At 44.3% G+C, this 13550-nt stretch overlaps 1 protein-coding gene across 1 annotated transcript in view; it reads right to left on the reverse strand.

Moving 5' to 3' along the window:
• LOC136326525 (leucine-rich repeat-containing protein 37A3-like) overlaps positions 1 to 12964 on the reverse strand; it is a 50710-nt gene extending 37746 nt beyond the window's left edge. Inside the window, exons 1-2 of the mRNA XM_066262614.1 lie at positions 10804 to 12964; positions 5194 to 5265 (exon numbers count right to left, since the gene is read on the reverse strand). Coding sequence (XP_066118711.1) covers positions 5194 to 5265; positions 10804 to 12227 — 1496 coding nt within the window. The 5' untranslated portion in view covers positions 12228 to 12964. The remainder of the gene's footprint in view (positions 1 to 5193; positions 5266 to 10803) is intronic.
• Between the last annotated feature and the right edge of the window lie 586 nt (positions 12965 to 13550).

Consider the following 13550-nt stretch of genomic DNA (forward strand, 5'->3'; position numbering starts at 1 on the left):
TAATGATGAGGATCTCTGTTCTGTGTTTATTCAAACTTTCCTTCCCATGTTCTCCTTTATGTCCATCTCTCTCCATCACACACACACATACACACACACACACACACACATACACACACTCTGTTCACTCTTCCCACCAAGTCATTTATTTAATGCCTACTCTCTAGATCACAAAGTCTTTGTTAGAATCCAATTTTGGGTGGTACCAACACTGGCAGAACTACCATTTGCTCCTCTCTTTTCCCAAAACTTATTATGGAAGTCCTATATAGAACACATTAGGGCTGCAAGTGAAGCCATTCAAGGAGTTTCCTTATTAAAAATATTCTTTTAGGCCCTGGCAAGTTGGTTCAGTGGTAGAGCCTCAGCCCGGCAAGTGGATGACCCAGGTTTGTTTCCTGGTCAGGACACACAGGAGAAACGCCCATCTGCTTCTCCATCCCTCTCCCTCCACCCTGTCTGTCTGTCTCTCTCTCTTCCTCTCCAGTAGCCATGGCTGGATTGGTTTGAGTGCACTGGCACAAGTGCTGAGAATGGCTCCATGGAGCATTCTCCTCAGGTGCTAAAAACAGTTCAGTTGTGAGCATGGCCCCAGATAGGCAGAGCATCGGCCCAGACAGGGGTTTTCGGGTTGATCCCAGTCAGGTGCCTGCAGGAGTCTGTCTCTCTACCTCCCCTCCTCTCACTTGGAAAAGAAGGGAAATTAAAAAATAAAAATATAAAAAATTCTTTTGAAAACTAAAATGTGCATAAAACACACACACCATAAATACAAACAGCCATGTGACACCATGCATGTCAAAACAGAACACTGCAGCATCCCAGAGCCCGCAGAGTGGCCCTCTCCAATCACAGCCCTTCCTCTGAGTCCCGTTTAGGTATGGTGGCAACAACAGGGGTATGTGCTGCTACTTTTTCAACTGTAAATGTATATACAATCTAAATACAGACCATGTCTTTCTGATAAAAACATTTAGCAACCAAATGGAGATTTCAAAGACTTAGTATGAAAAAAAGACTGTAAATTCTATCATGAACACTTTTTATATTGAATCCATGTAGAAATGATAATATGGTGCTTTTGGATAGTTTGAAGATACAATGTGAAAAAATGTAGACTATCTTAATAATACTCTATAGAGTTACCATAATTCCCCATGTACAAGATGATCCCATGTATAAGATGCACCTTATTTTTCAGGCCCAAAATTTGGAGAAAAAAAAAAGTATTACATAAAGTTAATGAACTCAAGTTTTATTCATCATAAAATTCATACAACCTCTCATCACTGTCAGAACTCCCATCCATTAGCTTGTCCTCATCTGTGTCTGATGACGAATCACTGTCTTCAACAATAAGCCCAAAAACAAGTACAAAAAAGTGGGAAATGCAAGTAAAAAATCTACAACCACTGTATAAGACACACCCAGTTTTTAGACCCTAAATTTTTCAGAAAAAAATGTGCACCTTTTACATGGGGAAATATGATATTAGATGCTAAAATGACAGTATTTTGGACTGGAATTAAATAAAATATATTAACATTTATTTCACTGTTTCCTTTAACTTTTATTTTTAAATGGCTACCAGAAAATTTAAGATTGCATATGTGACTTGCATTATGTAGCTAATGAACAGTGTTCCATTGTAGAACTCTACTGCATGTTATTTATTCATTCTACCATTGGTGGATACTAAGATTTTTCTAGTTTTTAGTTATTACAATGCTGCTTTGAACATTCTTGCACTTGAGCCCAAAGTCGCTGGCTTGAGCAAGAAGTCACTCACTCTGCTGTAGCCCCCCAGTCAAGGCACTTATGAGAAAACAGTCAATGAAGGCCTGACCAAGTGGTGGCGCAGTGGCTAGAGTGTCGGACTGGGATGTGAAGGACCCAGGTTCGAGACCCCAAGGTCGCCAGCTTGAACGCAGTCTCATCTGGCTAGAGCAGAAAAAGCTCACCAGCTTGGACCCAAGGTCACTGGCTCGAGCAAGGGGTTACTCAGTCTACTGAAGGCCCATGGTCAAGGTACATATGAGAAAGCAATCAATGAACAACTAAGGTCTCACAACAAAAAACTGATGATTGATGCTTCTCATCTCTCTCTGTTCCTGTCTGTCTGTCCCTATCTATCCCTCTTTTTGACTCTCTGTCTCTGAAAAAAAACAAAATATACAAACAACAACAAAAAAAACCCCAGTCAATGAAAAACTAAGGTGTCACAATGAAGAATTGATGTTTCTCATCTCTCTCCCTTCCTGTCTGTCTGTCCCTCTTTGTCTCTATCTCACACACACACACACACACACACACACACACACACACACTATATATATATATATAACCCTGGCAGGAATCCAGTATGGACAGAGAGAAATGGGTCAAATCCTCAGCTATTTATAACATAGTCTGCTCTGATTGGCTCATAGTCTGTTTGATGAAAGAGTTTGAGTATCAACTAAAGGGTAACTAAAGGGTATACATGGATTTTAAATCAATAGGATTTCTTTTTGTAAAGCTATTTGGATGACAGGATAGTAAGAATTAAAAATACTTTTGAATTGCTATGAGAGAGAGAATTAGGGAGAAAAGGAGTGAGAGATAGAGAGAGATCAATTTGTTGTTCCATTCATTTATGCATGCATTTGTTAATTCTTAGTCTTGTAGTGCCCTGACCAGGGAGAAAACCTGCAGCCTTGGCATACGGGGATGATGCCCTACTGAGTTGAGATATCTGGCCAGGCCAAAACACATTTTTAAAACAAGAATAATAAATGAAACCTGGAAAGAAAGTTTAGACTAAGAATGAGTCAGTCACCAAAAAATTAACTAAAAAGAGAAGCTTCAAATAAGCACCTAACTGTTGCAAAACACCCTAATCTGTAGAACTCCACAAATTCATTTTGACTTAAGCAAAAAGTTTAAAAACTATAGGGAATCAGAATTAAAGCCACATCTAAAATGTTCTCACATTTTAGAGTGAGAAAAACAGCAGAGCCTGCCATGAACTAAGTTTTAAGGAATATCCATGTCTGACTTCTGGTCAGGCTTTCTTTCACTAAGGCAAGCTTCTGAACTTCACATATTTGTCATTGATTCTGTATCATTGACAATTATCCTTAGCCCCTCCTAACTTCTAGGAAATTGAGATGCTCAGGGATTTGGAGTGGGGTTTTTTTGAGGACTTAACTATATATAGGATGCAAGCAATTTCTAGAATTGATTCATATTTCTTTCCCCGATTTTCTTCTCTCCAAAGAACTTACCAATATTTGAAATTATATCTATCTATTTATTATATTTATATATTCATTTTTATAGTATGTCTTTGTAAACCCCTTGAGAGCTTGGGTATTTTGTCTGTTTTGCTCTTGGGCCTATAACCTTGACACATAGAAACAGTTCCTGGCACATAGCAGATGCTTCATAAATATTTGTTCAATGAATTCAGAGAGTGTCAGGTATTCATTTTCAGGTATAGAACTTTTATTTAAAACAAATCATTCATTTATTAGTGCTCATTAGGGTAAGTACAGCCTTACAGGAAAAGACATATCTTTATTCTCCCTTACATTTATGACTCTTAATCTTTGAAACAAGAGCCCTGTAAGAATTTCACATAGCCTATGGGCCCTTTCCCTAGAAAACTGCACTTTCTTGAATACATGCAAAAGTGTGCGTGTCATTCCCATTTGTGGACTTTCTCTTTAGGGCAGAGGTTGCTGAATAAAACTCAATATATCATGGCTCAAAATTCCAAAGGTATGTAGTACACAATCCAAAGTTTTTCTCCTTCTCCTGACCTTCAGCTTACCCCACCCCTTCAGCTCCTCAGAGAAAACTCAGGTTATTTATTTCTTGTGCCAAATAACTTTCATTTTTCTTACTAATTTGGGAAATAAAATTTCTAAGTCTGATACTATTATGGGAAATATAAACTATATAGAGTTTTAAAGAAATTCCTAAGTAAAAAATAAAACTTCTTGATTCTTGTATTTTTTCCTTACCTATAAGATAAACTAAGAGAGGAATATTTTACAATGGTCCTAAACCCTATTTTTAGATTACTATGATTATTATGTCTTTTATTATTAATTCAGAAGTCATTTTGACTTATCTATTCAAGAAGAACTAATATGCCACTTAGTTAATGTAAATATTTTTTTCCAAAATCACTTTTGTGGCTAAACTGACTTTGCTACAGATCAATAAAAAATAAATAAAAGAAAAATGGGCAAAAAAGGACAGGACAAATTTAGAGAAGAGATACTAATGTTCAATAAATAGATATTTAAGTTCACAAGTAATCAGAAAAATTCAAATTTAGATGGCACCCCTTTTTATTCACCCACTAGGTCAGCCAAAAAGTGGAGACTATCCAGTGGTGGACGGTAGAGGGAAATGAATGCTGTCGTGGCCCACAGATCGCAGTGTAAGCTGGCACAAGTTCTTTGAGGGTAATTAAAATGCTATGTCGATATAGTCTGCACCTCAACAATTCCATTTCTAAATATCTATGTGACATAAATTCCTGCCCATGTTCACAAAGATGCATGTACAAGAATGTTTGCTGCAGCAATACGTGTAATGAGAAAATTGGACATAATCTAAACATCCATCAGTAGGGTTATTAAACTGTGATACACCCATGCTCTGAAACATTAAGCAGGAGTTTAAGTGAATGGGGAAACCCTCTATGCACCAAGATGGCAACAAACCTAAGACACATCGTTAGGTGAAAAAAGCAAGTCATAGGACATTACCATTGGTGTAAAAAAACAGATATGGAAATCATGTGGCATCCCTATTTTGCTCTCTGTAAATATGTAATTAGGCAAGTGTGTAGGAAAAGGTCTGGAAGGATACAGTAAACTCAGAGTAGCGGTTACCCTAAGGGTGGAAGACAAGGGCACATCCGAGTTCTCATGATACCTGTTATTTCATTGTCATATGTTGAAAACGTAATCGTGTATTACTGTGATAATAGAAAATCAGTTTAAAGGGATCCATTGTAAAGAGAGCCCACCAAATTTAATTTTAAAGATAAATACCAGATTTAATCAATAGAGGTTAATTTGTGATACGAACAAGGAAATATCAGTTTTCAAAGCTATTGACCTCAAAATACTGGACCAAGAATGATCTTACAATGCAATTGGTTCTTTGTATTCATTTTTGGAGATATATACTCACAGTTTCTCCAGGTTCTGGTAAGAATTCCATATAGTTTCAACCCAAGAGGTTATTGCGTTTCCCCGCAAATCTCTGTGGAAAAACACAGTCAGTGTCCTTGAGTAGGCAGGGAAAGAATGAACAGAGTAAGTGAAGCAACCATGGCAACCTTGTGGGGAATACTCAAATGCAGAACACACCAGCTTTCTCATTCCACAGCCATCAGCTTCCTGGGTTGCATAATTAATAAAGACCTGATGTGGGGTCGCTGGCACAAACAGTGAAGCACCACCTCAGACCTGACCTTCTTACCTGAGGCAGGTGCTGCCAGTTAATTACTCTGATTGCTCCCTCCCCCAATTACTTGTATCTAAAATGAATCCTTCTACAAATCAATGAGAAAAGTTATAACATCAGCAAATAAATATAAAGAAACCTTATGCTAGGCCTCATCAAAGCTTTGGCTAAATAAAAATAAAAAAAGCTTTGGCTCAAGTCCTCTGTAAAAATCTCTCCAGGTGTTAGAAGAATAATGGCAAAGAGAAATGAAAAGGACTAATATGGAAAGATCTCACAGACATATGTGATAGGAAAAGGAGAAATCACCAAGCAGGGGGTAAATATCACCTCATTATAAGGAAGAGTTCAAGGGGGAGAGAGAAAAAGAGAGAGAGATTGGAAGGGTACACATACACCAAAATGGTAACAAGAGTGACAAAAAGGGTTAGGTGGAGGCCTGGCCAGATAGCTCAGTTGGTTAGAGCATCGTCCCAATTAGCAAAGGTTGCAGGTTCAATCCCCAATCAGGGCACATACAGGAACACACTGATGTTTCTGATTCCTTCTCTCTCCCTTCCTCTCTCTCTAAAATTAATAAATAAGTTCAAAATAAGTAAATAGAAAGAGTTAGGTGGGATTTTCACACTTTATCCTATATACTTCTGTGATGTTAAAAAACAAAACAAAACAAGGCCCTGGCTGGTTTGCTCAGTGGTAGAGCATCAGCCTGGATGTGAAAGTCCCAGGTTTGATTCTAAGCCAGGGCACATAAAAACTCCCATCTGATTCTCTACCCTTCCCCCCTCTCCTTTCTCTCTTTCTCTCTCTTCCCTTCCCGCAGCCAAGGCTCCACTGGAGCAAAGTTGGCCAGGGTGCTGAGGATGGCTCCATGGCCTCCACTTCAGGTGCTAAAATGGCTCTGGTTGCAATGGAGCAATGCCCCAGATGGGCAGAGCATTGCCCCCTAGTGGGCATGCCGGGTGGATCCCAGTCAGGCACATACTGAAGTCTGTCTCTCTGCCTCCCCGTTTCCAACTTCAGAAAAATACAAAAAAAAAAAAAAAAGGTAAGAATGTATTCATGAATTACAGATGTTGACTGGAAACTGATCAATTCCTGAGGTTCATTTCAACCACTAAGTCTGTGGATGGCTCTGACTCTTGACCTCTAGCTTTGTCCTCTCCCATCAGCAACAACTCACCTATTCAGTTTATATATAGACTTTACAGGAAGGTCAGAAAAAAGTCAAACAGATACCTGTTCACCCCTCTGCCTAATGGACATTTCCACTCACCCAGGAGCCTCTGGTTGCTTTACACTGAGCAGTAAAATACCCAAACTGAACTCATCTCCCTCAGCCTGGCTCTCGTTCCCAATTGCTGTATGTTCACCTGCTACACCGCTACCATTCTCCTTGTATCCAGGACAAAATCTTGACAGAATCATACTTGACTTTGCTCTTTCCTGTACCTCTCATCCCCAACTCCAGGCAGTTACTAATCTTGTCTGTTCTTCCTTATAGAGTCCCCAGGATTTTCTTCCTACTCCTGTCACAACCACTCCGATTCAGCACCTTCTCATTTCACACCTAGATTTTGCCAGAGCATTTTATCTCCCTGAGTCAAGCATTCCTCTTTACATCGCTCTATATATGAAATCTAAAATAATCCTTATTTTAATCTTCTGTCTCTCTCACTTGAAATCTTTCAGGGGCTCTCCCTGTCTCAATGTGACTTTCAAACCCCTACAGCTGACAGCTAAGGTTTTGCATAGTCCTATTTTTGACTGCTACCTAAACCAATGCTTTACAGCCAGACTGGCCTATTAATTTCTGATCAGTCCTGCAGCCCTGCCTTTGCCTGGACACTACTCAATATTTTTTCTCTAACAAATCATAGCCACCCTTTATGTCCCTGCTGAAGTTCTAGGTTATCCTTGCTTGCAGGTTTCCCTGACTTCCACACCCCAGTTTAGTGGAATAATCCATTGCATGACCTTGGATGGGAACACAGCCAACAAGAAAAGAATGTTTTGCCAAGAGAATTGTTTTGTGATCTGAAGGTGAGTCACTGAAACAAGTCTATGTGACTGAAAGCAGTTGCTGGACTCTATTCTCAGTAAAACATTCTCATAAGATTTTATTGTTCCCTTCAAGGCTATTCCTTGAGATAAAAGAAAGGAATGTTGTAGGAACCATAGAAGCAATAGCAGTTAATGCCTTTTGATATTGTATTGTTATTAAGCTATCATGCAAATGTATTCCATGTATCTTCAAGTGAAGGTTATGCTTGATACTATGGCAATTTCTAAGAAAATAAGCTTTTTGAAATCTTGTGAATAAAAATAGGACACAGCGTGAACTCGGCACCATTTGCCTGAGCAAGCGGTGGTCCTTTGCTAGTCCACGAAGATTTTTTTTTTTTTTTTTTTTTTTTACAGAGGCAGAGATAGACAGGGACAGACAGACAGGAACAGAGAGAGAGAGATGAGAAGCATCAATCATCAGTTTCTCGTTGCGCGTTGCGACTTCTTAGTTGTTCATTGATTGCTTTCTCACATGTGCCTTGACCGTGGGCCTTCAGCAGACTGAGTAACCCCCTGCTGGAGCCAGCGACCTTGGGTCCAAGCTGGTGAGCTCTTTGCTCAAGCCAGATGAGCTCGCGCTCAAGCTGGCGACCTTGGGGTCTCAAACCTGGGTCCTTCCGCATCCCAGTCCGACGCTCTATCCACTGCGCCACCACCTGGTCAGGCCCATGAAGATTTTGTCTGCTGATCTCTCTCTCTGAACCCCTGACTCACAACAACACCCCAGCACCTACAGATTGTGGTGAATTGTCACACCTCTGGTCTGAATCTCTTAGTACTTAATCATATATCACCTCCTGTTTTATGCACATTATCTTCCTTCTCATCTCTCATTGTCACAATCTACAATGTCATACTTCTGTGGCTCACACAGTATGTGGCCCAAGATTGGGCACAAAATGGGTGATATATCTAGAAAGCCAGAGACAAAGATGAGTTTTGGATATAACTGAGGATCGAATAATAATAATAGCTAACACATATGAATGTTAGGCACTGATCTAAGTTTATATTAACTCAACTAAATCTCACAACAATCCTATGAGATGATAACTATCGATCTTTATTACAGATGATGAATATGGGCCTGACCAGGTAGTTGAAGCAGTGAATAGAGCATCAGACTGGGATGCAGAGGACCCAGGTTTGAAACCCCAACGTCGCTAGGTTGAGAATGGGTTCATCTGGCTTGAGCGCAGGCTCACCAGCTTGAGTGCCAGGTCACGGGCTTGAGCCCAGTGTCACTGGCTTGAGTGTGGGATCATAGACATGACCCAATGGTAGCTGGTTTGAGCCTAAAGGTTGATGGATTGAGCCAGGGGTCATTTGCTCTGCTGCAGCCCCCTGGTCAAGGCATATATGAGAAAGCAACCAATGAATAACTAAGGAGACTAAAGAGCTGCAATGAAGAATTGATACTTCTCATCTTTCTCCTTCCTGTCTGTCTGTCCCTACCTATCCCTTTCTGTTTCTCTCTCTGTCTCTGTCACATGAAAGAAAGTAGAAAGAAAGAAAGAAAGAAAGAAAGAAAGAAAGAAAGAAAGAAAGAAAGAGGAAGGGGAGGGAGGGAAGGGAAGGGAAGGGAAAGGAAGGGAAGGGAAGGGAAGGGAAGGGAAGGGAAGGGAAGGGAAGGGAGGGAGGGAGGGAGGGAGGAAGGAAGGAAGGAAGGAAGGAAGGAAGGAAGGAAGGAAGGAAGGAAATGCAGTCCAAATACTAATGAATGACATACCTGGGTTCAAACCCAGTCACTCTGGCTCTAGAACAGTGGTAGTCAACCTGGTCCCTACTGCCCACTAATGGGTGTTTCAGCTTTCATGGTGGGCGGTGGCGGAGCAACCAAAGTATAAATAAATAGATAGATTTAACTATAGTGAGTTGTTTTATAAAGATTTATTCTGCCAAACTTAGCAAAAACATGACATAAAGTACCGGGTAAGTAACTGTTATTATATAATGCTTTAACTTGCTGTAACTCCGCTTTATAAATTTTATAAAGTAAAGTTACTTCTCTACTTTATAAATCACCATTACTGTGGAACTGGTGGGAGGTTAGAAAATTTTACTACTAACAGAGATACAAAAGTGGGCGGTAGGTACAAAAAGGTTGACTACCCCTGCGCTAGAATCTCTATTCTTTTTTTTTTTTTTCATTTTTCTGAAGCTGGAAACAGGGAGAGACAGTCAGACTCCCGCATGCGCCCGACCGGGATCCACCCGGCACGCCCACCAGGGGCGACGCTCTGCCCACCAGGGGGCGATGCTCTGCCCATCCTGGGCATCACCATGTTGCGACCAGAGCCACTCTAGCGCCTGGGGCAGAGGCCACAGAGCCATCCCCAGCGCCCGGACCATCTTTGCTCCAGTGGAGCCTTGGCTGCGGGAGGGGAAGAGAGAGACAGAGAGGGAAAGCACGGCGGAGGGGTGGAGAAGCAAATGGGCGCTTCTCCTGTGTGCCCTGGCTGGGAATCGAACCCGGGTCCTCCGCACGCTAGGCCGACGCTCTACCGCTGAGCCAACCGGCCAGGGCTAGAATCTCTATTCTTAACCACTATGTTGTATCACCACCAGTGAGATGGGGAGGGGCCACACTGCTGTAAAGGGGATGGAGCAAAAGTGGGAGAGTGGAGGTTAAGGAATGAAGCGATGGACTAAAGAGATGAATGAGGAAAAATAATATGGGCAATTACACAGAAAAGACTTAAATTTATTTTTTTTTTGTATTTTTCCAAAGCCAGAAATGGGGAGGCAGTCAGACACACTCCCGCATGCGCCCAACCGGGATCCACCAAGCACGCCTACCAGGGGGCGATGCTCTGCCCATCTGAGGCATCGCTCTGTTGCAACCAGAGCCACTCTAGTGCCTGAGGCAGAGGCCACAGAGCCATCCCAAGCACCCAGGCCATCTTTGCTCCAATGGAGCCTTGGCTGCGGGAGGGGAAGAGAGAGACAGAGAGGAAGGAGAGGGGGAGGGGTGGAGAAGCAGATGGGCGCTTCTCCTATGTGCCCTGGCCGGGAATCGAACCCAGGACTCCTGCACGCCAGGCCGACGCTCTACCACTGAGCTAACCGGCAAGGGCCAGGAATAGACTCTTAAATGGGAAACAATAGTAAGAAGGGGAATGAAGATAAGGGATAGTTGAAAAACAAAAGAAAAGCCACATCAGTCAAGCTGAGCTGGGGAAGATGTAAAGAGCTCAGGACAACCTCAGGAAAAGGCTGCCTTGTGCGGCAGGATGCAGACAACAAACGAGGACAGGGGAGTCTTACAAGATGGTGAAGGTGTCCTTGTCAATGCTGGGCTGCAGCACAGGCACGCTGCGGAGCTTCTGCTTTGGGTCAGGAGCCACACAGGACAGTGTCTCATACATGCAGGAGCAGAGCTTACACACGCTCATGGTGGCTTTCTCTTCAGTCGTAGGAGGAACTAGTTTGGATGGTTCTGGTTGTAGAGACTTGGTACCTTCCATGTCTCCAGGCAAGGTTGGCTGCCGACTCTGAACAGACCCCAGATATGAAAGTGCCACCTCAGAGTGTTCTGGAGGAGCTGTAGTCTGCTGCAGGGTGGTCAGTTGTCCAGCCTCCTCCATAGGTTGTGGGGTGATGGTGAGCCCCAGGTCCACAGACTGGACTGTGACCGGAGGAGTGGTTGGTAGTCCAGCTTGAGCAGACTCTCGATGAGAAGCTGTCACCTCAAGGTTCTCTGGAGGAGCTGTAGTCTGCTGCAGGGCAGTCAGTTGTCCAGCCTCCTCCAAAGGATGTTGGTTGACAATGAACATCAGGGCTGTGACCTGAATAGCAGGCTGCTGCTGAGCCTGAGCAGACTCTCGATGGGGAGGTGTCACTGCAGGGTGTTCTGGAGGAGCTGTAGTGTGCTGCAGGGTGGTAGGTTGTTCAGCCTCCTCCATTGGACGTGGGGTGATGATGAGCCCCAGGTCCACAGGCTGAACCGCGATTGCAGGCGGGGTTGGCTGCTGAGCCTGAGCAGGCTTTGCATGGAGAAGTGTTGCCTCAGGGATCTCTGGAGGCTGAGCAGGACCCTCTTCATTACCTGCAGAAAGCTCTGCACTGGCAAAGTGCAATTGGGGTATAGTTGAGCCTTTCTTTGGAGGCACTTCTATAGGCTCCTCTTCTTCCTCCTCAAGGACTTCTGAGGGCTCTGGATGAGGAGGTGTCACCTCAGGGATCTCTGGAGACACTGTAGTGTGCTGCAGGGTGGTAGGTTGTGCAGCCTCCTCCATTGGACGTGGGGTGATGATGAGCCCCAGGTCCAGAGACTCAACCGAGATTGCAGGCGGGGTTGGCTGCTGAGCCTGAGCAGGCTTTGGATGAAGAAATGTTGCCTCTTCATTACCTGCAGAAAGCTCTGCACTGGCAAAGTGCACTTGGGGTGGAGTTGAGTCCTTCTTTGGAGGCACTTCTATAGGCTCCTCTTCTTCCTCCTCCTCAGAGGACTCTGGCTGCAGAGCTGAGACTTCCTTTTGGGAGGGAAATTCTACTTCTCCAGCAGTATATGAGGGCTCTTCGGCAAGGTTTTGTTGATCCTGAGGCCAGGGTTCGGTGAGCCCCAGGGTGGTGGTGGTCAGCAGGTTAGGGTCCAGGGCCAGCTCCGGAAGCGGGCGAGCCTGGACCAGGAGCCACAACAGCTGCCACATAAATAGGAGCTGTGGGGCCCAGAAGCACATTCCGGACATGACGTTCGGGATACAGAGAGCAATTTGCACAATTGGGACACGGAAAGTGACCCACACAAGTAGTTCACAGTATGTGACCTAAGTAAATGAGGTACCAGTACCATGCACTGAGATAAAGTGAATAATTGACACCGGTGTCACAATTGGCAGCCCTGTCATAATTGGCAGCCATGTCACGCATGCATCTCTTAGCAACCAAGCACCCCCTCCTCTAGTCCCAGCCTGTATTTATATAACCTTTGGGAACCAAGAAGTCCTTTTCCCCTGCAGAGGGCACAGCTAACTCCCACTGGGTCTCCCCTGAGCCCTCACAGTGAGGCCAGATTGGGCCTGCACACCTGGGTGGCCCAGACTCCAGTGGCACAGGGCTGGTGGGACAGGGGGGCTATTAATGGAGGGGTGGAACTGGGGAATGGTGCAGAGCTTTTCAAGGAAGCCACAGGGCCTCCATCCCAGGAACTCAGAAGTGCTGGTCCAGTTCTGGCAATCTGAACTCCTCCTCCAAGCTGAAAACTCAGAGACATTCTTCTTCCCCTTGGCCATACTGCTCCAGGTAGCTGGCCTACAAAATGAACACCAGGTGGGGCAGTGGGCAGGCAAAATGTTGCCATTTTCTCAAAATTTTCTGTATCCATGTCCTTTTTTTGGTGTGTGTGTGTGTATTTTTCTGAAGCTGGAAATGGGGAGAGACAATCAGACAGACTCCCACATGCGCCCGACCGGGATCCACCCGGCACACCCACCAGGGGCGACGCTCTGCCCACCAGGGGACGATGCTCTGCCCCTCCGGGGCGTCGCTCTGCCACGACCAGAGCCACTCTAGTGTCTGGGACAGCGGCCAAGGATCCATCCCCAGCGCCCAGGCCATCTTCACTCCAATGGAGCCTTGGCTGCGGGAGGGGAAGAGAGAGACAGAGAGGAAGGAGGGGGGTGGAGAAGCAAATGGGCACTTCTCCTATGTGCCCTGGCCAGGAATCAAACCCTGGTCTCCCGCATGCCAGGCCGACACTCTACCGCTGAGCCAACCAGCCAGGGCCATGTCTGATTCTTAACTCACCACTCTATCAGATAGGGGCTACCACTGAATCAGTGATGACTCCATAACATTTTTAGATGGGGCTTTGGAGGGTGAGCAATTCACTCTGGGAAGGTGGGTCTGAAACCAAGTGAATAACCACTTTACAAGGGTACAGGAAAACATTCCCCTCCCACCTTGGCTCAACATAGTCCTTAATCTAGAAAAGTAACAATGCCACTTTTCGGAGGTCTACCCCATGTACACACATGGAAAAGACACTCAGGGTGGAAAACCAGCATGTCAAA

The sequence above is a fragment of the Saccopteryx bilineata genome, chromosome 2 (genome assembly GCF_036850765.1).
Source record: "Saccopteryx bilineata isolate mSacBil1 chromosome 2, mSacBil1_pri_phased_curated, whole genome shotgun sequence".
Taxonomy (NCBI): domain Eukaryota; kingdom Metazoa; phylum Chordata; class Mammalia; order Chiroptera; family Emballonuridae; genus Saccopteryx; species Saccopteryx bilineata.